At 40.0% G+C, this 27532-nt stretch overlaps 1 protein-coding gene and 1 non-coding gene across 4 annotated transcripts in view; one reads left to right on the top strand and one right to left on the bottom strand.

Moving 5' to 3' along the window:
- LOC145483651 (kinetochore-associated protein 1-like) overlaps positions 1–27532 on the top strand; it is an 81745-nt gene extending 54213 nt beyond the window's left edge. For 2 of the 3 annotated variants that reach the window (XM_081462186.1, XM_081462188.1), the window contains 28 exons: positions 858–986; positions 1720–1734; positions 2230–2346; positions 2916–3025; positions 3824–4034; positions 4380–4469; positions 7512–7616; positions 8203–8296; positions 8407–8465; positions 8909–9146; positions 9929–10002; positions 10433–10628; positions 10795–10871; positions 11063–11107; positions 12612–12673; positions 13600–13669; positions 14880–14986; positions 16731–16866; positions 17412–17507; positions 17654–17710; positions 18571–18625; positions 19887–19950; positions 20190–20319; positions 20834–20923; positions 23812–23859; positions 24706–24803; positions 25432–25540; positions 25705–27532. In XM_081462186.1, the coding sequence (XP_081318312.1) occupies positions 858–986; positions 1720–1734; positions 2230–2346; positions 2916–3025; positions 3824–4034; positions 4380–4469; positions 7512–7616; positions 8203–8296; positions 8407–8465; positions 8909–9146; positions 9929–10002; positions 10433–10628; positions 10795–10871; positions 11063–11107; positions 12612–12673; positions 13600–13669; positions 14880–14986; positions 16731–16866; positions 17412–17507; positions 17654–17710; positions 18571–18625; positions 19887–19950; positions 20190–20319; positions 20834–20923; positions 23812–23859; positions 24706–24803; positions 25432–25540; positions 25705–25917 (2895 nt within the window). In that variant the 3' untranslated portion in view covers positions 25918–27532. The remainder of the gene's footprint in view (positions 1–857; positions 987–1719; positions 1735–2229; positions 2347–2915; positions 3026–3823; positions 4035–4379; positions 4470–7511; positions 7617–8202; positions 8297–8406; positions 8466–8908; positions 9147–9928; positions 10003–10432; positions 10629–10794; positions 10872–11062; positions 11108–12611; positions 12674–13599; positions 13670–14879; positions 14987–16730; positions 16867–17411; positions 17508–17653; positions 17711–18570; positions 18626–19886; positions 19951–20189; positions 20320–20833; positions 20924–23811; positions 23860–24705; positions 24804–25431; positions 25541–25704) is intronic. The other variant, XM_081462187.1, reaches the window with a different exon arrangement.
- Positions 11761–11833, bottom strand: Trnas-uga (transfer RNA serine (anticodon UGA)). The gene has a single exon. It is a non-coding gene; the product is annotated as a tRNA-Ser (tRNA).

The following is a 27532-nucleotide window of genomic DNA, read 5'->3' as shown; positions in this document are numbered from 1 at the left end:
TAATTCACTAATTCATGCATAGTGTATGAATGCAAAACAAAAGATTGTGTACGGTCGTGGACCTTCCAACATAAATCTTGGCATCTTTGTTTGCTCATTTGATGTTGGCCGGGCTTCATAACCATTCCCCTCTATTAACTATGGTTGTTCACAAGGCTTCCGCCTGGTTCGCATCTGCTGTCGACACGCCTGAAACACAGCCGCCGGCACTCTCTGGAACACCTGCTGGCGATTGTTGGCAATGAAAGTATTTTATGTGAACATTTGCGGTGGCCACCAACGAAATGTAACAACCTGATTTTTCCCACAATTCTTTACTTTCAAAAGAAGCAACCGTATGTTAATAACGAAATTAGAAAGCACAGGGCTATATATTGCAAATCCGGTCATGAATATGAGGACCAAAGAGTAAAGCAAAAATGCTTGGCAAGCAATCACTAATACAATGAGGACTGATGTTGCTTCAGCTCAACACGATATGATCCATGTTTACAGTTGGAATGGTTGAAAATTGCGCCAATTCGATTTGCATTTCGCGCCAATTTGAGTATGTCGGCAACCCATCGCAGATGCGCCGGGGACCAACTGGAATAGATCGCTGAACGTTGTCAGTTGCAACTGGCGACAACTTTGTATGTTGGCGGCGTATGAGAACCAGGTTTTAGTTTCATTGTCTCCTTGGCGCAGCATTTAAAAAAGAAGCTCTTTCAGAAAAGGTTAAGAATAAACTATAAAGTGTAAACAGTACACCCAACCAAAACGGCGAGATCTAACCAACAAAGGAGTAGCAAAACTCCTTGGCCCTCCGCTGCCTTCACCTGGCATGGAAGACACCTCACCCCTTAACTTTTTTTCAGGTATTCAACTGCAGATCAGTAGACCATGATGTAGGACTTGGCTATCTCTGTTCCATTCCGAAACAGACTGCTTTTCAGTACTTGGTGACCGGGACCAATTTTCTGGGTCAGAGCTGTGCCAAGATTCTGGTAAGGAGGCAAATAGGAAGACCTTACAGTGTCTTACTAAAGAACTGAATAAGTGCATGGTTCATTGAAAGTAGTCAATATGGAGGTTGAGTTCACGACAGGCAACTGGCAGGGGTTGTTACTCAAATTTGTTTTGGAAAATGGAAAATATATAGTAAATAAGAGGGAATTTCATGGTGGCAAGAGTAGCATATTATGAATGAAGCCCTGGATAAGTAAGATATTCTTTTTGCCCATAACAACGTTAACTTAAATCCTTGAGCTGTCACGTATTTAGCTCACTGTTCTATTATATAATTTATATATCGTTACTAAAGCTTCAGTTATTTAAGATACTGACAATGACTATATGAAATTCCTCATACGATTTTGACAAATCTGAGCAATTGCGAAAGATTTCTAGGAATGCAGAAATTCGCCAAAAAACTTTACAACTTTCTAGAAAGATTTGCAGTTTGAAAAAGTACCCAAAAATTGGTTGAAGATATCTGAAGATACCACTGGATTACTGATAGATATCCAGATTGTTAATTGTTTGTGATTGTTTTGTGATGCTATAAGGTACACAACTGTTGAGGGTACAATGAAAAATGACTGACTTTTTCGTGCTGCAAATTGAAAAAGTGATAGATGATGAAACGTTTGTGTCATTGGTTGTCATCAGGGCTATTAACTAAAGTTAGGATAGAGATAACTTTGGTTAGCTAGTGTGACCTTTTCTCTCTCCATTCAGCTAACTACAGTACAGGTAGGAAAGCCAAGCTTTGATAATCCAAATACAGACTAAGTCAATGACAGCCCTAATTTGGTGATAAATGAAACCCAAACATGGCTGACCATAAAAAGGCAGTTTCTGGTTGTCGTTCTCGCTTAACAAATAAATTAAGAAATGTGGTCAAACTTTTAAACAGTGTTACAAAGGATACTCGTCGGTGATGTTTCTTTTCAGTCTTTTCCTTTTGAAACTAAGGTTTTAACCTATGCCTCCATGTTCTGACATTATCCAAAGGCTAACCAGAACTAATTGTAATTAACGACATGGGTGCGACCACAAAGTTGACTGCAACCAGTAACTACTGTCAAGTGTAACTAAAGACTACCCCTAGCAAACTATAATTAACTATAATAAACGACATACAGCTGTATCTGATCAGTTAGTTGTTATTAAAACGCCCTCCCCCCTCCCCCCTCCCCCTCTCTTCATAATACGTTTACCTTTTCAAGTGCTTTTCGTTGTTTTAAGGCCTTTGCCAAGGTTGGTATGGACTACGCTCAACTGAGCAACGAGCCTGCTCTACTTGAAAAGTGTCAGGAAATAGCGACCAATGCAACTTGGGGAATAAAGCTTGGAAGGCTTAAGGTAAATGACGCCTTGCGTTTTTTCACCTGAAAGGAACTGTGCTTCAATATGCCACTTTTTCACACGTATAAAATTACCACAAAACTGAGGGAAAATTGCGTCAAAAGATAGCTTCCAAAGTTTAACTTAAGAGAATAACGACAAAGCATAATAATGAAACAGATAGGCACAAAATTATTATTTGGCGTAAACCTTTCTAGATGGATGACCAATATAGTCAGAGCTTTCATTAAAGTTCTCAGTGGAAGGGCAACTAGTTTTCACAGGCGGACAATTCTTTTTTACCTGAACTTCTTTATAAGAACAACTTTCCTCTAGATGGTCAAACCAGGCAGGCAAAATCATTCTCACAGCCGGTCAAATTGCCTGGTGCCTGGCCCTTAATGTAACCCCTCTTAAAGAATCCCTGAATCTGGTACATTAGACCTTCACGCAGTTGGAGGGTGAGTCTACGCTCTCGCCTTTCTTTATGCTCTCTTAAGCTGTATAAATCTGCATATGTCCATATTTCTTTTATTTATTTTAAAAGGGAAACTCTTTAATTATTAATGGTTCAATCACATTTCTAGATGTCGCTGAAGGATGTCTACAAAAGTGATCGAGAGGAGAAGTTAGCTATTCTACCAGAGCTGATGCAGAAGCAACATATAAGCCTTGAACTGATCCTGGAGTTTTGCAGGTGCTGTAAATAGCATCATGATCGATGGTCCAAACAATTGATTGTGGTTTTTTCCTGTTTGTGCATCTGCAAGTTCGGGGAGCTTGAAGGAAGCGTAAGAATTGCTCGAGGTGCAGACTCTAGCTTCTAGCAACAAGCTTCCCAACTGCATCATAATTTCATGACGCCCAGCTGAAAACATGAAAGAATTGTTTTATAACATTGACGATGGAAATGGCAAAGCGATGTTAACTTTGCTAATGCCAATTGCGTGCACCATTTGATAATAATGCACTTTTGTGTATACTGAGTTCAACAGGGCGGCTTTGCTGGCTATTTTCTTAATATTGTGTGAGAACCCCAGTATCTCTGTTGCTTTAGTGTTGATGTTTGATCCTGTGACTAGCCGTGAGCTAGGATTTCACTTTATGATATAAAATTATAACTGTCGTTGTAACGGACATTGTAATTTGGATTGCGATGAATTGTGTTTTGGTGGCAACTGAACCCAGTCTTACCCGTAAATACTCACTCACTTGGAAATAAATTTAGTAACCATTTACGTATTCAGCTATTCAGATTCACATTTTAGGCCTGCCCTCAGGCTTAGTAACCAATTACAGTGCATAAATTATTTTGAATGTTTTAAAAGCGCTTATTGGTAGATGTTGTTTCATGGGTGAAATCACTCCATTGTTTTAATTCCATAGACGCTACTCAGTTTCTAAAGCACATGATGCTAATATGTCTATTCTGATGTCCATTCATTACGTCCCTTCTGATTCGATGCTCAACTTTCTCTTGTTTTATAATACGCAGGGCATTTAAATTGGACGAGGATAATGCTCTGTTGACATACGTAAAGCAGCAGTTGATCCCACCGACCCCTCCCTCGACGTGCACCCCTCCCCTCCTGTGTGCACAAGACAGTATTGAAGAGCTGCCTTATCAAAGGAATGTTAGGAAAGTGGTTCATAAGATCTCGTGTACAACTTCACTTCTTAAACTACTTGTGCAAGTAGGCTCTAAGGTAATCGAGTCTTCTGTTGTTTACCATACTAATAATGTTTTATGCAAACTTCTAATTTTTGTTTGTGCCATATCTTTTCCAGCCTTTTTTTAAATTTTTGTTGTAATTTTTCTTTTCTAGCGCGAGTTTTGACTTCCTCTTCGTTTTACTTTTGTACTGTAACCTCATTAATTAGAACCTTATGTGAAAATAAGTTAATAAATACAAGAAAGACCTGCGACAGGACCCTGCATTTGGGTCATTTCCAAATCATAAGTATTCTCACATGCAGGGCGAATTTGTTTGTATCTAGATCTTCTCTTGCTGTGTTGAAAGTGCATGCTAACATTAAATATTGCTTTACAGGTGGATCCGTATGACTATGATTCAAGTCTCTTCATCCTTAAGTTGGTTAAGGAACTATCTCACGATGGGGCTGCCCCTGCTGTAGATAAGGTAAAGATGCAAAAGGTCATATTCGTGTTCTCGGTAATGGACTGGAACTAGCTTGCAACTGAGGCTAATGCGGGCAGTCTTCAACATCTCCCGCATTAGCCTCCATTGCAGGCTAGTTCCAGTCCATTACCGAGAATATGAATATGGTCTATTTGTATGTGAGATCGAGCTATGGTTGTCCAATGGACTGCCAAATTGATATGGCTGCGAGTGCTGGAGTAATTAGCAGCCATAGGAAGTCCAATTATTTTCCAAGTACGGTCGAACCTCTCCACAGCGGCCACTTTGGGGACAGAGGAAAGTGGCCGTTGTAGGGAAGTGGCTGTTGTAAAGTAGTAAAGTAGTTTATTAAAACTCTCTTGCAGTAAAACAACTGAATTAACGAGTACATTTTACAATCTTAAATTACCTAAAGTACAGTAATTTACAAATATAACGGTGGTACTATTAATTGAGTCTCATAAAATATTTAATTGTAAAAGAGTCCTCTACTCTCTTTGTCGTGCAGGCCTGCATGTTTACAAGTATAACAGTGATACTATCAATTGAGTCACATAAAATATTTAAATGTAAAAAAGTCCTCTACTCTCTTTGTCCTGCAGGCCTGAATGTTCCGGAAAAGATAATACTTTTGTGTCTTCTGCCTTAAGGGATAGTTAGGCACGTCCAGGAGTGGACTGGGGAGCAGATGATGCAGAGGGTGGGTGGGGGACTTCACTTTCGCCATATATTTATAGCACTCTTCTATCAGTGTACTCTTCTATCATCTAACCTATCTAGTTTACCTAATAGTAATGCATGAGCGTATGACTCTGCTTCGGGGTAAATTATGTTAAGCGCCCTTTTTTGCACTCGCTCTATGGCTTCGGACAGATAGGCAGGAATATCCTGCCAGACCGGTACTGCATACTCCAAAACTGGCCGAACTGAGCAAAGGTATATCCTCCACATGTTGGGTTGGTACACCCTGGCTCTGCGCAGAACTCTAAGGGAATATAACTTCTTACAAGCCTTCTTAATAATGTAATCAACATGAGAGTTCCACTTCAGGTTATTGTCCATAATAACTCCTAAGATCTTATAGGTATTGACACTCTTGATGACATTGCCGCCAATTATTATGGGATTAATGAGACAATTGGAGTTGCGTAGGAAATTAATATGCATTTCTTTACACGTAGTTACACTTAGTGAGGAGGTAGGCGCTTTTGTTTTTTTTGTTTTTTTGTCGGGGTCCAACATTTTTTTTCCAAAAATGCTTATTTTAGCATGTATAAATCAAAATATGTCAATACAACAGAAACTAAACAGAAACAGAGACAAACGATATGTGGTACGGATCAAGTTTGATGATCTTTTACTATAGAAAATGGGGTTTTGTATAAACCGTTCGTCAATCCTTGATTAACTGGCCGTTGTCGAGAGGTTATTTTAGCCGTTGGGACGAGTTTTAGTGGTCGTTGCCGTTTTGGAGAGGTGGCCGTTCTATCCAGTTGTAGAGAGGTTAAAATAAGAGTGAATGTATAGGCTCTCCACCGGGATTGAAAGAGTGACCGTTGTAGAAAGGTGGCCGTTAGTGGAGTTTCAACTGTGTTCATGTTAGGGATAAAAAAAGTGGCCGTTGTAGAGAGGTGGTGGCCGTTAGTGGAGGTTCAACTGTGTTCATGTTACCTATTTCCATGAACTTGAGTGCCGCATGTTTGTGAAATTCACCGCTTTAGAAATGCAAAGAAATCTGGGGTAAGTCTTATCTCACAGTTGCTTGTTGGACTGTCGCCGGGGTCAATATCGCTTCTCCTTTATTTTGTCCTTAGTAACAGTCCCACGAGCGACTGCCAGATGAGACCTGCCCCAGATTTCTTCTCGTTTTGGTTTGAGTTTGCTGGTTTGGTCCTAACCAGTGTTGTTGGCTTCACGTTTTCCAACATAGGCGGCAAGAGCCAATTGATCTAACTAAAAAAAAATAGAAATAGCCTTGTGCTACTCTGATAAAACATTATGGTGTTGTTTTTCACATTGAAGCAAAGAGCAAAACATTCCATTTCACATCTTGGGAAATTTGAATGGTATTTTCTCCGGAAATGTTTTCCCCGTATTTTGATGACAATTGCACGACAAAATGTTTCTTAATGGTATTGTTGGTGATGGTAATGACAGCCGTTGCAAACCAGTCATTGTTAAGCTTACAGTATCTTCACGTATCCTCTGAAGGAAATTTAAAGAAATACAAAAATATAATTAAACTTTAAGATGTAAGAAAACAAAAGAAACATCAGAGGTTCTATCTTTTCTATCGAGGACGTTCCTTACTATATATACTATCGAGCTGTAGTGAGCTGTAATAGAATGCAATAAAATGCAATAAAATGCAGTTAAAATGTGATGAAATACAATAGAAAATACGATTCAAAGCTAAAAGACTTCGACTTATGTGAAAAAGCCTTCTCCGTTTACCTCTGAAAATGTGACCGTACACGAGAAAACATACTTCAGCGCTTGTCCGTTAAAAACGGGCGAAACCGTTAATCATCCGTTAGTTGCCCGTTAGAAAGTTTGTCATAAACGTTAGACATGTTAACCTTACCGTTAGCACGGAATATCAAAATGTTTGAGCGGAGAATGTAAGCGTTAGCCGTTAGCCTGTACCCGTTAGCCTTAGCATCATAGCGTTAGAATGGAGAACCTGCCCACTGCAGAGCCGTTAGAAAAAAATAGCATCCGTTAAACGGTAATGTGACCGTTTGCTATATACGTTAGAACGGCCTGGCAAAGGTTATAAGTAAAGAAATCCGTGTATTACAGGACGTGAGAAATAACTGGTACGGTCTGAAGTCAACTTCATATTAGGTACACTGCAATGTGCATTGTCCATTTGTTAGGTTACATTGTTCAGTTGTTAGGTTACATTGTTGATAGGTTTCCTTAGTTTATCTTGGGTTTTGAGTGGTCCTAATTTGTAAACCATAGTAAGTAGCAACTCACGAGTAGTATAACTGGTGGCATGTTTTCCAGCAGTTATGAATTCGTTGAAATCCTTTGCAGGGAATTCAGTTGTTGGAGTACCTGTATCAGTATGACCGCAAAGCAGCACCATCTAGTTATGAGAGATCGTTTTACTGTTCATCCCAGAATACTGACAACGAAAAGGTAAGAATATGGAGACCAGAACAACTGTTTTTTTTTTTCCCCTGTGCTACTTGTCAAACGGACGTCTCTAAAATGCAAACTTAATTTATTTACCCAAGAAACTTGAAAGAACTGTTATGAACTCACCATGAGTGTATGGAGATATAATTAGAATATGGAATTTTTTTGCACTTCCCTTGCTCCTCGTCCCAGTTAACCTAAGGCCTGATACACAGTATACAGTGGCAGTTCTACATGCCATTGGGAGTTTTTAATTCCGGGAAAATACAAACTAAAAGATCACACGGCACACCTATTATGGGGGACAAAAGGTTTTATTAACCAGCACACAGCCCGCAAAAACGCCAATAATGCTCCCATAGGAGAGGGAGGGTAGGTAAACAATCTGCACAAACTATTCACAGTGCGTGCTTTTTGGCCCCCAGAGGGTACATGTCAATCAAACCGGAGATATGCTCAGACACTCAATAATTAAACACGAATAAAGTATCCATTATTCTAATCAAAATTTGTAAAAACGTACCTTACAATGTAATCAGTAGTTGCTATCACGTACATGTAGAAACTAACTTCTAGTCTGTCACAGACCACATTGGACAATGAGAGACCACTGTCTCCACTTTCAAGATCCAGGCTTCCATATCATTCTCTACTCTATGGTGATCCCTGGAAAGTTCTGGGTAAGCGAGCATCGGAACATTCCTCTTCTGTTTGTATGTCTTTCATACGCCTGTTATCTAACTTGGATTACTATAACTATTATTTATTTATATTTTGTCTCAAATCGCAGCCCCAGAGCTGTCTGAGGAAACAGTTCCCAAACTCCTGGGTATTGCCAATTTGCTGAAGGTGAGGATTTCATTTAATCTGTAAAGATAACACTGTCAGGATAAGATGGGCTCATAAATGGTGAAAATCAAAACTATTATCTTATCACTACTATGCTAAAGTACTTGCTTGTGGTCTGTTTGCAAATGTAGACATTTAATAACAATTTCTTTCAAGTCAAGTTTGTCAGAGTCAATTCAGGTTTGTCCTAAGGAGGTGGGTTTTTTTCGGAAACCTCCACCTTGCCGTTTAATTTGATACTTTCCTTTGAAATTTTGGCTCTTTAAATGAGCCCTCTCCCTTAGGAATTTCTAGAGGCCTTAGCTCAGAGTTGCAGTGTGACAGTGAATGTTTTCCTCTCCTGGAACTGCACATTCTCCCAAGACGAATCATATACAAGCACAAACTAAGGTCAGGGGAATTTGAACAGCTCAACAAACTTGCACTGATATTTTCCTGTCCAGCTTTCCAGTGATAAGATGTATCTAACAGCCATCCGTAACCTGGCGCGACCTTCAACTGGTTCAACAGCCCCTAGTGTTCCCAGTGATCCTAACATAAGCGTAGAGAGTGCAGGAGAAGAACCAGGCCAATTGGCGAAAACTTACAATAGTGAAAAGGCCAAAAGTATGCTGTACTCTATCAAGGACAAGGAAATGGCAATTGCTGCCGCCAAGTGGATTGCTCAGCAGCTGCCTCTTGGTAACTGCATCGTTTTTGTTTCAGTTGTAGTTGTTAGTTACCTTGTTCACAGCTTTGTTTTTTCTTTCATGCTTGTCACACAACAAGTAGTATAATTATTACAACGGGACCACTCTTTTTCCAGGTTTTAAGTTATTTTATTTCTTCAGTAACACTTTGCATTACAGTGATAAATTTCCTAAAATATACTACTAACCTACTTTATATACTAGTTTTTTTTTTTTAATATGGAGTTAGTTTGTTTAAAGTTCGGGGTTTTTTACATTTTTGGTAATTTGACAGTATCATTACAAGGTTAACAAGGAAAATTACAGAAAACACAAGATAGAAAAGAAATAAGGGATAAAAATAAAACAATCATAGAGAATACAGACACTTCACAGAACATAACTCCTACATTTTTAAACCCGTTTTATTTATCACATACAGCCAACTATGCTGGCTATGTATTGTGAGTAATAAACAGGAAGTATAATTAAGATTGTAAATTTGATCGTCTAGCGGACAAGCATCTTCTCGCTGTTTTATCAAACGTAATTGAACGTAAATAATACTAAAAAGTTTATACACTTGTGGCCGACATTTTTGTGTAAACGTGCTTGTTCAATTGCCAATACTTTGTAAGATCTTTAATTAGACATTTAATGATACGTAAAATAAATAAAAGACCTGCTCTTCACGAACAATTCTCTCAAAGCGAATTACAGACAATGTCCCAATAAAGTCAGGAGCATTTTGAGAATTGACAAGTGAAAAGATTAACAACATGTGTATTTTCCTAGGTGATGAAAAAATAGATATACTTTATACCTGCGTAGACTTAGCAAAGACCTGGAAGGCAACATGTTCTCAGAAGGTAAACTTATCTATTCAAAGAAATGTCTTTCCTTCGTGACTGCTCGTGAGTGTTTGCTAGGAAATAGCAAATGATCCTTTTTCTCTCAGTTACCACGCGTGTGCTGTGATTGGCCAAGTTAACGTTCTAGTTTATGGCTCGCTAAAATCTGAAGCTGCCCTGCAGGACTTGAAATGGTACAAAAAACCTATTCCTATTAAAACGAGTTTGATTTGTACGAAACAAAACGTGCAGGTGAGACACGTATGAATGGTTTCGCACGCAGACTCATTTTCACACAGAGGCAATGGGCAACTCGGACATCTTGTAAATCTTGGGGACAGATAAGCGAGTATGCTAAATATGATTTCCATTTGCTGCTCTGTGCTCTGTATTTTTATTTTTAAGTACATAGCTCAAACACTACAGTTAACTTTGTTACACATTCTAGGATGAAGAGAAGGCAAAGCTTACTTACACCCGCTTGTTGGAGCTGTGTCGCGGAGTGGCCACTGAGCACGTGCTTCAGAAATACAACATATCAGATGCTTCCATTGCTTCTTTAACCAGTAAACCAGCTAAGCTCATTTGTCAACTGTATGAAAATTATGGGGCTAGGGAACCAGGCACTGCCCACCAACCACCAGGTATGAGAATGGATAGGTATTGAAAGTTGGAGTCAGTTTTTGGAAATGACGTAAAATTAAGTACATGGAAGGATAGAATGGTCACGGTGGTTGGAGGACTCGTCCAAAGTACCACACTTGATATGAATCGTGTTCGCTTATAGAAGGGATTTTGTTTTGCTTTCAGACATCCACAAAGCTACCGAAGAAATTGCCAGCGTAAACAATACCAAAATAGAGAAGATCAGGCTGCATTTGATAGAGGTAGGGTTAGTGGTGTGGAGAGGAGGTTACCACTAACAACTAATCAAAGTTTGTTTTGTTTTGGTGATGTTAACACTGTGATGTGAGACTTTGGTTTTAATCAAAGCGACTTCTTTGCCTCTGTGACCTCGTAGGATACTCAACATTAGGGATCGTCAAAGTTAAGTCCTCTTCTAACTTTGCGTTTTCAGAAATGGCTTCCTTCCTCCACTCATACATCAGGAGGGGACTCTGAGGTATTTGGAGATAAAGTTTGTTGGTAATGTCATATTGAGAAGCCCGTGTTTGGTTTGCTTGACTTTTATTTACAAGAAACTGAAAACTAAGGATGCTTTAGACTGAAATACATGTAATACTTCACTTGTTTTTTTATCATATTTAATTTCAAGGTTTTATTAATATTCCTTTATTATTTTCAATAATTACAGAAATGTAATGTAGAGAGCAATAGGTAAAGAGTGTTTCACATGACGTCACGGCAGTCATATTGTTGTCCCAAAACAATGACACGGCGGCCGTGTTGGTGTACCAAACCAAACCTGTGGGAGTTGAACTCTTTTCTTATGTAAACACGTTCTTTTGTTCCAATAAATTTGCATGGCTGCTGGCCTCGTGGGTGAAATATCCAAACATTAGGATCATGTGTGAAAAAGTTTGTGGAACAGTAGAATAGTTCAAAAATGTTCAAATGTTGTTGTTTACAGTGGTCAATGGGCTTAGCTACATCTAGCTAGTTCACAGGCATGCCAATTTAAATGAAGGAAACAAATATATCAATTAAACGTAATAGGCTTAAAAATCCCAACCGGCGGAAGGCAGACCAGTTGACTATTTACAAGCATGACCGAGGAGTTGAACTAGGGTCTACCGAGAAACAACTCCAGCTTAGTGGTCAGAGCGGGACTTGAACCAGCGACCTCCGGATTTCAAGTCCGGCGCCCTAACCACTCGGCCACGCGGCCTCCAAATAGTCAATTAAAAGCATCTATCTGGCCTTTTTTTTAATACCGAAGCGCCTGTCATGGCTTCCATGATTTTAATGGACAGAGAACCGCGAAGAAAAAATGCATAATGTTAGCGCTATATGCACGCAATGTGTGCCGGGTAGAGCTTTGTAGCTCTGAACCTTTCAAAGCTGTTGGGTTGGAGTATAACCCCGTGAGTTTGTAATATACTGTTACCCACAATGCATCATGTCTTTACCCATGATTCATGGTGATCACCGGTTTAACCATGTGAGTCAACCATGTTGCTTCAGGCAATCAATCGACATCTGATCTAGAACCTCATCTCCTGTGATTATGACTTATTACAAGTTTGTATAGAGCAGTTTTCAATTGAGTGTCGTAAAACCAAAACCAAAGTAATCATTTTAAGCAATCACAAAAGACACAGACAATACAGTGAACCAATCAAAGCTCGAAGTACATGTAGCTGACCCAAAGCGCGGGGAAACGCGTGCGAGTGAGTTACAATTGGTTTTGGTTTTACTTCTGATTGGATGAAAAGGCGGCGCGAGTTTTTTAAGCCAATCTTGTAGCATAGTTGATGCAAAACCAACTGCCTCTCGACACTCAAATGAAAACCGCTCTATATCACGATATGTCATGAGAAAGACTATCATTCTGTGACACAAAATCATTTCAACGTGTTCCTTATATTTGGATGGTATTGTAATACAAGCAAACTCGTTCTGAAAAGGTTATCTTCAGCTCAGCAAGATTTATAATTCACTCTTAGTTTGTCACACCTGCCAGTGATGAGAACAGTGAAAACGAGGAAGATGAACAGAACTTGAGAAGGTAAGGCCAACTCTCTCAGGTCGTACAGGTTCCTTTACATTCTTGATATCATTAGTCAATTGTGAGAGTGTTATTTATTACCAAGTCCATCCTCAAGGTCTTTAACCTCCTGTCCTCAAGACTGACTTGGAGTTGATGCGTCAAGGAAGAGATGATTTCTATGTGTAAACAGTTGTCTTTTAACGAGGAAAGGTTTTTTAACGTAAATTTAACTCCGTCATTCCTTATTAAATTATGACTTTTTTCCTTTTTTGTGCTTCATAATGACACAGATGTATTAGAAATGTATCATTAAAAATGTCGTTGATTTCTTGCTGAAAAAAAGTGCACATGACTATAATTTTGCCTTCACTACATAACCGAACACACTCAAAGGTTGAGGCATGGGCGCGTTGGTCAGCCTGGCCCAAGATATGTTTTATTTGCGACAATAAGCTTACAACAAAGTGGATAAGAGATACATCGAGTAACGTCCTACATGCGCCAAAGCCGGACACGTAAACCCCAAAAACCTCTTGTTAGGAAAAATAGGGACCGTGTACCCCCGACCAAATGCAGTGGCGCCACCTTTGGAGTTTTAATGTTGATCTATAAACAACAGAATGAAAAAACAAATCATGTGATGCTAATTACACAATAAAAATAAACCTTATGGGAAAGTGCTAGTGGTAAGGCTGACCGTAGAATGTCACAAGTTTCTCAACCGTCTCTTTTTACAAACGTACTACTCTCCCACCCAGTTCTCTGTTCCGTGTCGGCAAAATATTAGTTTATGTCAATACCGATTATCACAAATTACATTTTGTTGCACATGCCTATTTGTTTACAACTGTAGTATTTTATGAATACACTCCACATCCTGAGCTGCTCTAATTTGTTCATTGACGCCTGGTGTGGAATCATTTTTGTGTTTTCTCTCTGCCCAGAGTCATTTACATCATGCAAAGCAGCGACCAACAGACTGCTGTTAGATTTCTTCTCAATCTTGCAAACAAGGTATTATATACAGCGTTACTCACAATTAAAATCTTTATCCTGATAAAAAACGATCAGCTGAACCTAAGGTGATCAGCAATATAAAATATATTCATCTAAAAATCCACAAAATAATATCAGAAGAATATTAAAAATCAGAAAAATAGGTATACCCACTAGCGAGCAGTACAATTGTGTTCTTTGAGACCTAGTAGTACGACTAAGAAATACTTAAAAACCTTATTTTGCAAACATGGCGAGTTTAACGATATATTGAAATAGTGGCCTGGTTACTCAAAGATCTTTACGTGGTGTCAGAAGCGGTTTTCAAACCACTAGAGTGCTTGCCGTCGGCACGTATCGCCTGCCTCCGAGGCATTATGAGAGAGCTTAAGCAAAATACGACAGCAACGACGTCAAGAAACAAAGTTTTAATGAGTTGAACAATGGCTTGCAGGTGTGTTATAAATCTTTGTACATTTCGTAGCCGTCCTATGCAAAAGAACGACGTGAAAGTGCCAAGTTCTGCGTATTTTAGAGAACGAGTGCCCTGGTGGTTAATTTTGCGTATTTCTTTTCGGAAGTTACCACTGGCACTACATATTTAGTTTAAGCAGGTTTTCAGACCGATATGCGTACCGAACAGATCTAGAAAATTGCGAAATTCGAAGGCAAAATATAAATTCATATTTTACTAGGCGTCTTCCTTAGTGTCGCCGCCGTCTTTGCTTAAGCCCCCTAGTAAATGACTTGAGGAGTGTTGCTACTGCCTTTGAATGGTATGCTAGCATTTCCACCTTATTACAGGACTCGCGCGGGTCCCTGAATTTACTCCAAAAACTCCAAAAATTGTGGAATGTACTTCCAACGCCCTGAAAAACTTCTTTAAAATACCCTCCCTTTTTTACCTACTCTTAGAAACCTCTGAACATTTTTGCAGCGATATTAAGAATAGAAAATGATATTACAAACACTTTCATTGTGGTCACTCCTGTGAGTTATTCGAAAAGTATATATACCCCGAAATTTTCTGAGTTCTGGATCCTGGAAATTTTACATTTGTATCCTGAAAAACTGCTGGAATTCTGTTTTCTCTGAGTACTTCAACTAACCAAGCTATGTGCTGTACATGATAACGCATTGAGCCAGGTCATGCAAGACAAGAAACACAGAATTCTTTCATGGGAAGTCGCTATTTTGGCATTGCTGATCTGGTTAATACTTGTTTCAGACTGGTTCCCCGAGTACTTGCCGTCTTCGTGCACTACGAGCTCTCTTCGCCATTGCGCCTGGAGAGTTTATTGAAAAACTTTGTAACACTTCAGTCAGCGTTATCAGGTAAGATGAGAAGTTAGGATTGCGGTTACTAAGACGTTACTGCTATGTCTGGCAGTTTGGCGGTTTTAAGCCAGTTTTGAAAGTCTATATACGGGTACATTCGTATTTATCCGGCGGCTTACGGTTACGGTTATCTGGCTGTTTATCGCGCGGCTGCGGGAAATCATAAATTTAGCTCGCGGTTTTCGATTTTTGCGTGTTTTTGTGGCGGTCATTCAAACACAGAGCCCTCAAAACGTGTACTTTTACGTTTCGTTATAAACATCTCGAGCAATTTTGGTGTTTGTGAACCGCGCATTAGACGTCAAAACATTTTGTTCGCTGGTTCTTGGATTGAGTTAGGAACAATTCATTCTGTTCTTAAGATCTTGTGGTCTTTGTGAGGAGTATTAAATGATCGATCGTCGTACTAGTAAGGCGGTTTCAGTTTTTAAGAGAAAACGAAAGCGGTCTGCGGTTTCGAATGAACAAAATATGGCGGTTTGCGGAATGTACGACCCCCTATGATAGACCCTCATTTCACTGGTATTAGAAACAACTGTACACCGATAGTAGAAAAGGAGGAAGGTGACCTAATGGTCAGCATCTGGGCTGAAGCATTGGTCGAAGCTCATTGTGTTCTCAGGGTTACCTAAATTCCTCAAGGTCAGGGAAAGGTCAGGGGATTTTATTTTTAGTCTGAGAAAATTGAAATTATAACACTGATGATTTAATACCATTAATTTCACCGTGATCTAAGCAATAGATCCTTTTCATAAATGGCTGCAATGTAAAGTTTTTTCATATGCATTTTTATTTGCCACACTAACTTTGTTTGAAAGTAAAAATTCTTTTGAGTTATCAACTTTTAAAAACGAGGTTGGCTGCCTAATTTTTAACACTTACAAAATAATTTATAATTGGCAGCCTTTTTTGAAAAGGGTCTATGTTTTATCTTAATAAGGAAGGTAAACCGTCACTGTCAAGGTAAAAGGACGGCTGTAAGGGAGGCTGGAGGCCGCTATCATATGTCATTTTGTGTTTATTGTCAGGGAAATTTCATTTTAATGCGGGAAAGTCAGGGAATTTTAAAAACGATAGTCTGTGGCAACCACGGCTCACATCATGTGCTAGACATTTACAGGAGAAAAAATGTAAATGTAAATGTAATGTAATTTGTTTACCCACGGAGCACCAAGAACGGAAGGCGGAAACCCAATTTTTAAAAAGTCGTTCTTACGAAAGCATACGATACGTCACAATCAAATCGCTGTGTTTTAGGATGTGAACTTACCTTTGAACCTGATTGTAACAGCAAAAAGCTCCGTACCGGAACAATTTAAATGTCCGCCATTTTGGAAGCCATCTAGAAGGCTTGGGCGCATAGCATGACGTCACCGCACATACGGGAAAAATGCGCGAATTTCAAGTACTACGTTTTAACTGAGATTGTAGTCAAATCAAATTATATCTAGCACTGTTTATAAGCTTGAAATGTTACGTTTGTGTATAATTGAATCTTATGGTGGAGGATTAACCGAGCTCAACGAAACGTTTGAAATAAATCTCACGGTTAGCAAATCATTTGTGACCATTTGTGTACAACGGCTGTTGCCACCCAGGAGAGTAATAAATAAATACCGAAAAATTGTTTTGGCAACTTGGCAAAAATGGTGGGAGAGAGACCTGGGAACGAGATTAGCATCCCATGCTTGGTGAAATAGTATTACTGATAACTTTTTTTTTCCTTTGTTACCGGTGGCAGACAGCAAATGCAGGCGCTAGTTTGTCTGGCGGAACTTGAAGGTCTACACATCCAGCAATCAGCAAGCACCTTTGACAAGTGTAACAAGGAGGGCCTGGTGCGAGGACTGTGGAGGAATCACAAACACGAGAAGAAGGTTGGTGTTGTTGAGTTCAGATTCTTCTTACAAAAGGTGAAATATCGTATCTTGCTCTGAAACAGGAGCAGTAGCACATTTCCGAGTTGCTTGAAGGCTCTCTATCAAGGCGAGGCCTGGTGCATAACCATTCATATGAAAATGAGTTTAATTTGTATGAATGAAATCTCATTTTCCTATGAAAGGAGGGACACCAAGACTCACTTTGAAAAAGAGGCTAAAGGTAATTCGGAATTGGCCTATTGAATGCGAGGTTGAGACTGAAATAGTCAAAACGCCAGGCAATGTAGCACATGAAATGTCATTGAGTAAAGTGTGCGCAAAGAATTTCTGATTATAATGCACCAAGTCATATCGTCGTCTCGCATTATTGCAAAAGTTTATTTCGCGTGTTAAAGAGGATTAGCTTTTTTCTGTTTTGTTTTTGTTGTTGTTGTTGTTGTTGTTGTTGTTATTGTTATTGTTTTCTGGGAATATTATTCTCGTCTCCGATAGACGGGTTAGCCAGAGAAGGTAAAGGAGTTTCGCTTTGGTTTACGTTTCAGGCCGTTCGTCTTGTAGCAGACCTGTGTCTGGACAATAACATACATGATTCTCAGCTATGGAACAGTGTCCTACAGCAGCTGTTGACATTTAGAATGGTTAGTTCTCATTTAAGGATTCGTTTTCAGTGTAGTCGCTGCGACGTGACTACATCTGTTTTTTTTTGTTTTTGTTTTTTTTTAATGTTTATTTTACTTCTTTTTTAAATTAATGAATTTAATGCTTTTACATGTTTGATTGTTAGATAAAATACCTTCGACGAGTTCTTGTAAACTTGGCAGGGATTTCGGACCTATGGCAGGCAAGTATTTGTTTTATGTTAGTCTTGTCATCGTCGTTATCAGATTGTTAAACTGGGTCAATTTCCTGCAACTATTTTGGAGGCTGCACGATGTTTTATAGCTTCTAACAACAGCAGCTTGTCAATTATTGATAATTTCTAGGAAATCAGTTAATTGTAATTGCAATAGGTCATTCCTGAGTTACCTTGTGTCTCGGTTTCAAAACAAGTCTTTGTGCAAAACCTTTCTTTTGAAAATAAGTTTGATTTGCATGAAAATGAACCTGTAGGCGGAATTCATTTACACATGAATGGTTTCGCCCTTAGACTCGTTTTGCGACAGAGGCAACAGGCAACTTGGAAATGGTCTATTCTTTATCGAGCTCATTCATATAATTATTTGGCAATGACCCCGCGCTCTGTTCGAGCTGCGCGTGCGTTGTGGTGCATGCGCAAAGGTGACACATTGAACTACACGAGGCGAACCGCCATGTTGGAACTCATATTTTAACTTGTTTAGAACTCGTTGCGTTGTGATTCTTTATGATTTCGATCGTTAGTTTCGTTGATTAGCTTGTTAATTCAGTCTTGTGAATTCCTATATAAAAGCGATTTCACAGATACTGAAATTAACGTTCGAGATGGAGAGCCGAATTAACCAGTTGGTTTTCTTGTAAGCTCCCCTTACAATTTAAGTTCTATATCGACAGCAGATAAATAAAAAGAAAACAAGGAAGTAGAATTTAATTACGACTTGTAATATGTTAGGGAAAATTACTGCGTTTGCTGTTCTGACAGTAGAAAACACTGTATTTGCTTGGAAAATATGCAAACACACTCAAGTTAATCAGCCCTGGTTCCATTCTATATTGTTTTTCCAGGTTCGTTGTCTACCACAAGTATGGCGAAGTGTGTTAACAGCCCCGTTCAAGTCAGGTAGGCGAAGTCATACGCCAGGAAGAAACACGGATCGCTATGCATAACAGCGCTGACAGACTTTTCACTCTGCGAAGCGCTTTTTTCGCTCTTGGCTTCCCGTGTTCTATGTTCTCCATGCAGTGCTTTTTTGTTTATTGTTCGTGCCGTTATTGTTTTCTTCTTGGAAAACTATTGTTTTTAGGTTTGCATTTCAAAAATTGATTTAGTTACCACAGTTGAACCCCGCTATTTCGAAATCTGAAGGGAGAACGAAAATAGTTCAGAATAGAGGGGGTTCGAAATAACTGGGTCATCATTAAATATAAAAAGAATTTTAAAAAATTAAGAATACTAACTCCAGTCTCCAGGAAGCGACCACCCAAAATGTCAAGCCTAGGTGGTCGCTTACGGTCAAAATTTTGCCTCTTTGGCATATGATAACTGCAGTGACCTACCTCATGTTTTAGATTTTTTTATTCATGTGAAAAGTCGATTTCCAGAAAAAATCTGGTACTTGCCAGAAGTTTCCGTCTCTTGTACTATCCAGAAATGCGATAATGTTACAACACCTTATTATCCAATTTCCATTCTATTACCCGTCAAGAGGTCGCTTACGAGAGGTTAAAAACAAAGGAAAATTTCAAACTTTTAGCTCTAAAAGTGGTCGCGGTCGCTTACGAGAGGAGGTCGCTTACAAGAGGTTCCAAATATAGTGATTTAACTGGGAAACGTTTGGTATCTTGGAATACTGGTCGCTGAGGAGAGGTGGTCGCAACCAGAGGTTCGACTGTAATATGTAATCAACATGATGGGATGTATTTTATTGACCAGTGGTCAGAAAAAAACACCTGAGGACAAAGATCATTACAATAAAAGATTACAGTGGTCTTACGTCATAACGTGTTTATTGTTCAACTCCACTAATGAATTCGAAATAGCCAATAGTAAATGACAAAAAAAAAATCAAGGGCAAATCCAAGAGAAATGGGTTCAGAATAACCGAGTTCGAATTATCGGGGTCCATGGTAGATTTGCCACAAGTCCTTTGCTTGATCGTTTGTTTATTCATTTAATTGCCTTCGAGCGAAACCAGAGGGCAATCTTGGACCGACGAAGTCACGAGCGCGAGAGTTGGACGTCAAGACTCGAAAGGTCGATCTTTCCAACGGCGAAACCAACAGGCCAGGGAAGAATTATTGGAAAGGACTTTAAGAAAGTCTAGGTCGATCTGTACTCTATAAAATGTTCAATTGTTTAACAGTACTCCTTTCTCATCTAGTCTCTACACCGTTATCAGAAGAGGAGGTAGCCGCCTGTGAAGAATCGGCATCGTTACTTCAGAGGTGAATAGTTTATGTTTAGAAGGTTTACACTGCTTTAGTTTGTCGATGCCTTGAATGTTTTCTCTAACACCCGTGTGGCACCTTACCAGTATCATCACAGCAGTCTTCCTGGGCTTGTTTCTGTCCGCGCTCCTATGTTGGTGACTTAGATTTTTAACTCGAGCTACTTAGCGTTTACGTTCGGAAGTGTCCCTGTTATTTCCTTCATGTTCTTTACTTTAGTTTGATTCTTCTTTCAGATGCCCTCTCCTGCTTGATTTGGATGTGTATTCCATTGCCGTACAGTTTCACAAAGTTGGTCTCCAGGCTCACGCGTTGGCCTGCCTTGTGCTCATCCCGTCAAGCACTGCGCGCCAGCAGCACATTCAGGTTTGATCTGCATGTCACTTTTCAGTGAGACTGCAGTCTGTTTCCTCACAAGTACACTGAATTTCTATGCTGGCATGACTTTTGGTCGTAATCGAGATATCAGTCTTCTTCAACCATTCTGGTGGGTGTTAGGATCACTTTCGCATGCTCTTTACTTGAAGGGATAATGCCAACCCTTAAAGTCTCGAAAATGAGTTTCGTAAGAGCCCTATTAATTTTGTGGAAACGAAGGAGGCGCTTAATACTTTTAAGGGGATTTTGAGGTATTTCACTTATGCGGTTGACCTTGAAATTTGCCCCGGCTTTATTGATGGTCGCCCAGTGACTCATTTTCTGTTACCTGAACATATGTGGCTGCGGGTGGTTGTGGAATCAGATGATAAGAGTTGTCGGTTAGAGAACATTTAGTATGAAGGCTTGCTGGGTTACTTCTCACATGAAATGTACTGTAATGTCTGAGTTATAACCCTGGTTCTCAGTGTGATTTTTTTTCTCTCTTTTCCTTTCCTTGCAGACACTGCTGGAGACGAAATGTGTATCTGAAGTCCTAACTCAGCTGGACGAACAACGGAAACGAGGACGCACGCTAACTCAGGCTGATATTGTAAGCAGTTTTTCCCTAAAACGCCCTGAATTACACGTCGATGCAAGCATAAACACGAACTCCTGTAACGTAACAGCAACCAATGGAAACGTTTCAATTATCCTGGGATTCTGCTTTTGTTTACGTCTTGAAATTAGATCTTTGAACGGGAAAACCGAATGCACGAACTTAGGGCCGGAAGCTCAAATCCACGGGGACTGCCACAGAATTTCCAAGGCCTGACGAATTGTTCGATTCTCCTTGTGAGGTTGTTTTCTTCTCAAGCCATGACAGCCACCCTATCCTCTATGGTTGGCGAAATGGTGCAAAATTCACAAGGTTTATATTCATTCACATTTAATGTTGTTATTATTATTCACGAATATATTTATTCACATTCAACAACTAAATTTATATTCAAGAAATATACTAATTCACATTTAACGACGTATTTCGTATTCACGAATATATTTACTCACATTTACGGGATGTATTCATTCACATTCAACGGTTTATATTCATTCACATTCACGATCGAAATATTGGTTCAACATGGTGCAATATTCATTCAACATTTTCTGCGCACCGTCTTCGCGCATCATTAGGTCCCAGCTCACGCTCTATAATTTCTGAACGCAATATGGCGGACGAAGGAAGCCTTATTATATGAAGGGGTAGAACAAAGACCAAAGACCCCAAACACAAATGTTACATTGGCAGGAACTTTCGATCTCCTACAAGAGTGCGAAGGGGAATGGAACACCGCGGAAGTAGGATTGAGAGAGAACATCCAAATAAGGCTCGAGTGTAGCTCTCCAGCAATTACTACCTTTCGTCAGTATCATAGGGCAGCACTGAATGAAATACTGGGAAATATATGTCTTTTGCATGGAGAATGGATACGACACGACTCATCAAACTGCACAAACCTTGCAGTGTATTCTGTGACCAGCCCTGAGGTCTTCTGAACTCGATATTCAATATCGGAGTTAGTTCTTGGGGAGCAGAGATGGCGCAGTGGTGACCCTCGCCTCCCACCAGTTTGACCCGGCGATGAGTTTGTGGTTGGTTCTCGCCTTGCTCGAGGGTTTTATCCGGGTGCTCCGGTTTTCCTCCCCCCACAAAAAAACAGCATCTCCAAATCCCAATTCGACCAGGATAGAGGGTCTGAATGAAAGCCCGCTCTTCCTCTCTAAATATTTTAATTCTAATTTTTATTTTCCTTCTGCAACAAAGATCGTCGGGTTTCACGTGGACAAAGTTCAAATGCTTCTTGTTTCAAGGTGGACATTGAAACGTCGTATTGTGGAGTACGGGCTTCTCGATGATTTCGCATGAGCAACTAGACAATCTCGTAGAACGTTTCATGATGAGTGATCAGTCAACGGGATGGAAGAGGGAGAGTATTGGCCATGTTGACCCTGGAGACTCTAGAATCAGCTGGGCTGTCGTAAGACACCCTCACATTTTTCACCCCTATGACCACTTCGCACCCTTGATGGCCACTCAAACCTTTGCGTCGCTGAGGGAAACAAATCTAGGACAATGCTACAGTTCTGTTATTAGTAGAACATTTAAACAAAAAAACCACAACAACAACGCTAGTATAGTTTTTTTTTTACATTGTTTTAGGAGTACCTTGTTAAAGATTAAAGGTTAATTAAAGGAAAATCATCAATACCCCCATGGATGACAGTAACCAGGCTATGGTGTCCGTCAATATGCCACAAGCTATTTGGAGCAGCCACAGAACACGCTCTCCTAGAAATTACGACAGCCCAACGGATTTTAGAGTTTCCAGGGTCAACGCGGTCAATACTCTCCCTGATTCCATCCCGTTGAACTCTGAGACCTATAATGATCGAAGATGTCCGGTCACCAAGGAATACCCGAGCAAAGTCCCATGATCACTCATAAACGTTGTACGAGATTATCTACTTGCTCATCCGAAATCATCGAGCAGTCTGTTATCTCCTCTAGCCCATGTAATGTTTATGTTCAGTTGTGTATGTTTGGGGTCGTTTGTCTTTGTTCTACCCCTTCATATAATAAGGCTTCCTTCGTCCGCCATATTACGTTCAGAAATTGTAGAGCGTGAGCTGGGACCTAATGATGCGCGAAGGCGGTGCGCAGAAAATGTTGAATGAATATTGCACCGTGTTAAACCAATATTTCGATCGTGAATGTGAATGAATATAAACCGTTGAATGTGAATGAATACATCCCGTAAATGTGAGTAAATATATTCGTGAATACGAAATACGTCGTTAAATGTGAATTAGTATATTTCTTGAATATAAATTTAGTTGTTGAATGTGAATAAATATATTCGTGAATAATAATAACAACATTAAATGTGAATGAATATAAACCTTGTGAATTTTGCACCATTTCGCCAACCATAATCCTCTTCCAACTTGTGGCCTTGTCCCTAAAGTGTTTGAACTAACATTTACAACAATTCCTTTCTCAGGCTTAGTAGTCCAGGAAAGTTAGTTTACTTTTAGTTTGGTGAAGAGCTTAGGGTGTGTGTTGGGTTTGATAAGTGGAAAGATAATTTGGGCTTTCTTCGAATTCTTTGCGTAGTTTGGTGTTGAACAATTTTGTGCCCGAAGGTTTCAGTTAAATTAAGGAAAATTAAATCAAACTTTATCAACGCTTGATACTTAGTTTAGTCGTCAACATATCACACATAAAATTTACTTCGTTCGCTTGCCAAACAGAGGTCAGAAATACTAAAGCATTTTTTGCTGACCTCCAAGCAACATCATCATTTAGTGGACGTCTTTTTTGTGTGACGATCCTCCATCCCCACCCCCACGAGCTGCAGGTTTAAGTGCCCCGTAGCATCCCTTACTAAGTTAGGATTGTGTGGTATCTAATTGTTCTTCACTGTTTGAATTCTTTAGGTTGAACAGGAAGTGTTTAAATATGTCGAGCAAAAACAAGAGTATGAAGTAAGTGCTGTGGAAAGCTTCATTTACCAGCCTGTCGTAACGGTTGAGGAAAAGGCAAGGGAATAGGCCATTTCTGGGTTTTGTAATTTGCCTTGAGAGCCTTTTCAAGTGCCTCTGTTTCAAAACGAGTCCTTGTGTGAAACTTTCTATATAAAAATGAGTGATAAACCCATTTTCATATGAATGGTTTCGAACGAAGACTCGTTTTCACACAGAGGTAGTGGGAAACTCGGAAATGGCCTCATAAGTGTTACGCCATGCACAGTAGGCTAATTTCATAAAATCTGTCTTCAAGGTTAGGTTGCTCTCAGAGCCGATCCTTTTCCTCAAGTTTTGGAGCCTAAAGGGGCTAGTGGTATTGCTTCCCCTCAGTGCCTCGCATGTTACTCCTCAGGTTGTTTGTCAGTTTCAGTTTCGTAACCCACAGATACTCGTTTAACCTACTGGTTATGGAGAGCCACTAGGAGGGTCAATTGTTTTGTCACGGACCCCCTTGAGTCCGGAGGACCTCTCAATACGGAGTCTAAAGCAGCGACGGTGTGTTTCCTGAAAAGTGGTAATGAGACCAGGGCAGTGGAGTGCTCTATTCCATCTTCAATGCTATTGCTGGCTAGCGAACGCCTCTCTCTGTAGTTTTGCAATCTTTTCTTGCTTTCTGCTTGATTCGTTCGCTTGATTTGTTCTCTGATTATGGAATTTCAAGTGGAACAAGTCAGAGTAAAGTGGGGACCTTCAAGGTTCCTTTTGCTATCTTTTCCGACAGCAGTAGTTTCGTCAATATCTCGAAACTTCTGATATGAAGATTGTATGAAAGTAATAATACTTGGGCGTTGTTTTTGCTTTCAGATCCTCCTTAATACAGCTTATTTGGACAAGCTTCTGAGATTCCTTATCACGAACAAAACTATCTCTGGCATTCTACTCAAGACAATTCAAGCCAACAGGTAACTTCACTTGTACTTTTTTAAGTTGTATGTGTGTTCAGACCGGGCGATCGATGCTGGACAAACATGACTGAGAAGCTGTGATTACTGTGACATCCAAAAACTACCCTTGTGATAAATGAAACCTCCCAAAATGCTGCTCTTCTTTTTGAAAAACCCTCTCGGTTCAGTCTGTAGCATGAAGCGACTAGGAGTATTTCTGCTCCTCCCTGGATGGGATGCTGGTTCATTGCCGGGTCACCCCCAGCATTAAGTTCGCGGGTACCCATTTATACACCTGAGAGAGGCACTGTGACAGTAATGGGTCCTGCCCAAGAATACAACGCAATTTCCCCGGCCAAGGCTTGAACCCGGACCGCTGGATCCAGAGACGAGCGCACTAACCAAGAGGTCACCGAGGCTCCCCACTATCCTACTAACTGCCTCAAAAATTACCAAAGTAACAAATTTTGTTCAGCCCCCAAGACAATCCTACGTACCTCCTGACTTGTTAATCCTTGAGCAGTCTCTCCAGCCCTCATTTGGGGTTTGGTGATGTTCTTCCTTGTTTTACCCTCCATAGTAAGCTGATTTTAGTACAAAAGTGTTCATAACACGAAGTGGTCTATTCTGCGGATTTTCTTTTCAGGTTGGAAAACGCTACACAGCTTGTTCGGCTGTTTCATCAAGCTCACCCTGACTTGCTCTCGTCCAAATATGTGGCTTCTCATCAGATGACGGGATTTGACGAACTTTGGGTAAGTCGTTAGAGCCATGTCAGATGTTTGGAAGAAAAGGGAAAGAACACATTGTGTAAAAATGTGTAAGGCCATCCTAAGCTGAAGTTGGCCAACGCAAAATTACTTGGTTTTACTATTCTCTGCAATGCAACATTGTAATTTTCTTTTCACTTCTCTCATAGGCCTTCCTAGAAATGCACGGTATGTTAGAAGCCTGTCTTCCGTTTCTACCCAAGGTGGACGCTGACCTCGACGATGAGCCCACAGAACAGCAGTCCCAGTCCCTATGGGTTGAGGAAGCAGAAGAAACAATGGAACAGACAAATATTGAAGATCAGCGTGATGATTTCATGATCACGCTTACTGGAGACTGTAGTGTGGAGATTCCACTCTAGAGGAACTTTATGAAATTATTTAACTGATGTAAAAGCTACTGATATATTCAAGGGAGGAACAGTAGCAATAGGCCATTCTCGGTACTGGACTGCAACCAGCGTGCAACCGAGGCTAATGCGGGGAGTGTTTTCAAATGCAAATCACATTGATCTCTTTTTAATGATATTCCCCCGCATGAGCCTCCATTGCAAGCTTGTTCCAGTCCACTACCAAGAATACAAATGTAGCCTAGTAATCCGTCTTCGTTTCGATACTCTGCATAAGAGAAGTTTAACTAATGGTCATCTCGTCTGTTGAGAGTGGCGAACTTGGATTGCCGTAAAACGGCTTTGCTGTGTTGCCCCTGAACAGAGATATTGTAATAAAGTTCAGAAAGACTGAACATCTTCATGATTTCTTCTCAAATTTTCCCTCTTTCACGAATCAGATAATGATACCAGAGTATGCTAACATGGATGGCTGGCATCAAAGGTATGCGAAGTCTTCCTCCCCAAGCCTTACTCGGCTCGCTTCGTACAAAGTGGACTGGTGTAATTTTGGCAACAACTCGATTTACAGTCCAAAATAACTGCAGGGAATCTAGTAACTGCTGTGATGCGCTTGCAAAGAACACCGATCTAAAAGACCTTGTTAGCTTTGGCGATTTGTTTTCAATTACAATCACGTGATATTCTTGAGAGAATTGTTCTTTTATCCATCTAAAAATTATTCATTCATATACACGCGACTGTTTGAAACTTTGAAAGCAAGAATTCTCAAGAGTATCATCACAAGGTCTGAAATGGGACAACAAACTGCCCAAGCTAAAATATTACTGGCAGAATTCTCACCAGCTCATTGGTCGAAATGTGATCGAAGACAGCAGGAAAGTGACGTCACTGCAAGAAAGCAAGGCAGCTTGCGGGAAAGCGTGAGGTAACACGACTTTTCCAGTAAACGGAAACCGAATAGTTTTTGAAAGGACAATGACAAACTTGGTGCGCAATTTCCCAAAAGCCCATGGTCTCCGGTTTTTAACATTCTATGCTGTCGTTTCTGTACACTATTTAGCAATTAGATTATTCGCTCTCGATTTCTATGAGGTGATAGTTTATGAGGCCGCAGGCCGAATCAACTATCGCCTCATAGAAATCGAGAGCGAATAATCTAATTGTTTTAGTTTTCAATAATTTCAAGTTTTTAAAGTCAAGAAACCGCTTATGTCCTTCTTTTAGTCTTCTCAGGAATTTAATTATCCATTTACATGTAAACTGTCTTCCAAAACTTCGGAGAAACGGTAAAACGTCGCATTTTGTGGACGACCGACAGCCACTGCACTCTAATGGCTGATAGTATACGAGTAGCTCAGCCAATCAGATTGCAGCATTTGCGTTAGTATACTAGTAGAATTCTACTAAACATTTATAGAGGTTTTGCATGGCAGGAACAATAGATTCTTTTTCTCATGGGAAAAAATGTTCTTTGTGATTCAAAACATTTTCATTGTTCCTGCCATGCAAAACCTCTATTCTTTTAGAAAACACCCTGTAACAAAACCGCTTTTTTAACCCTAAATTTTAATGGAACAATGAGCACCACCGTCCTTTTTACATGGGAGTTCTCCCCCCCCCTCCC

Source organism: Orbicella franksi, chromosome 4 (assembly GCF_964199315.1).
Source record: "Orbicella franksi chromosome 4, jaOrbFran1.1, whole genome shotgun sequence".
NCBI lineage: Eukaryota > Metazoa > Cnidaria > Anthozoa > Scleractinia > Merulinidae > Orbicella > Orbicella franksi.
Note: the sequence above shows the minus strand (reverse complement) of the source record. Positions and strands in the feature narration are given on the sequence as shown.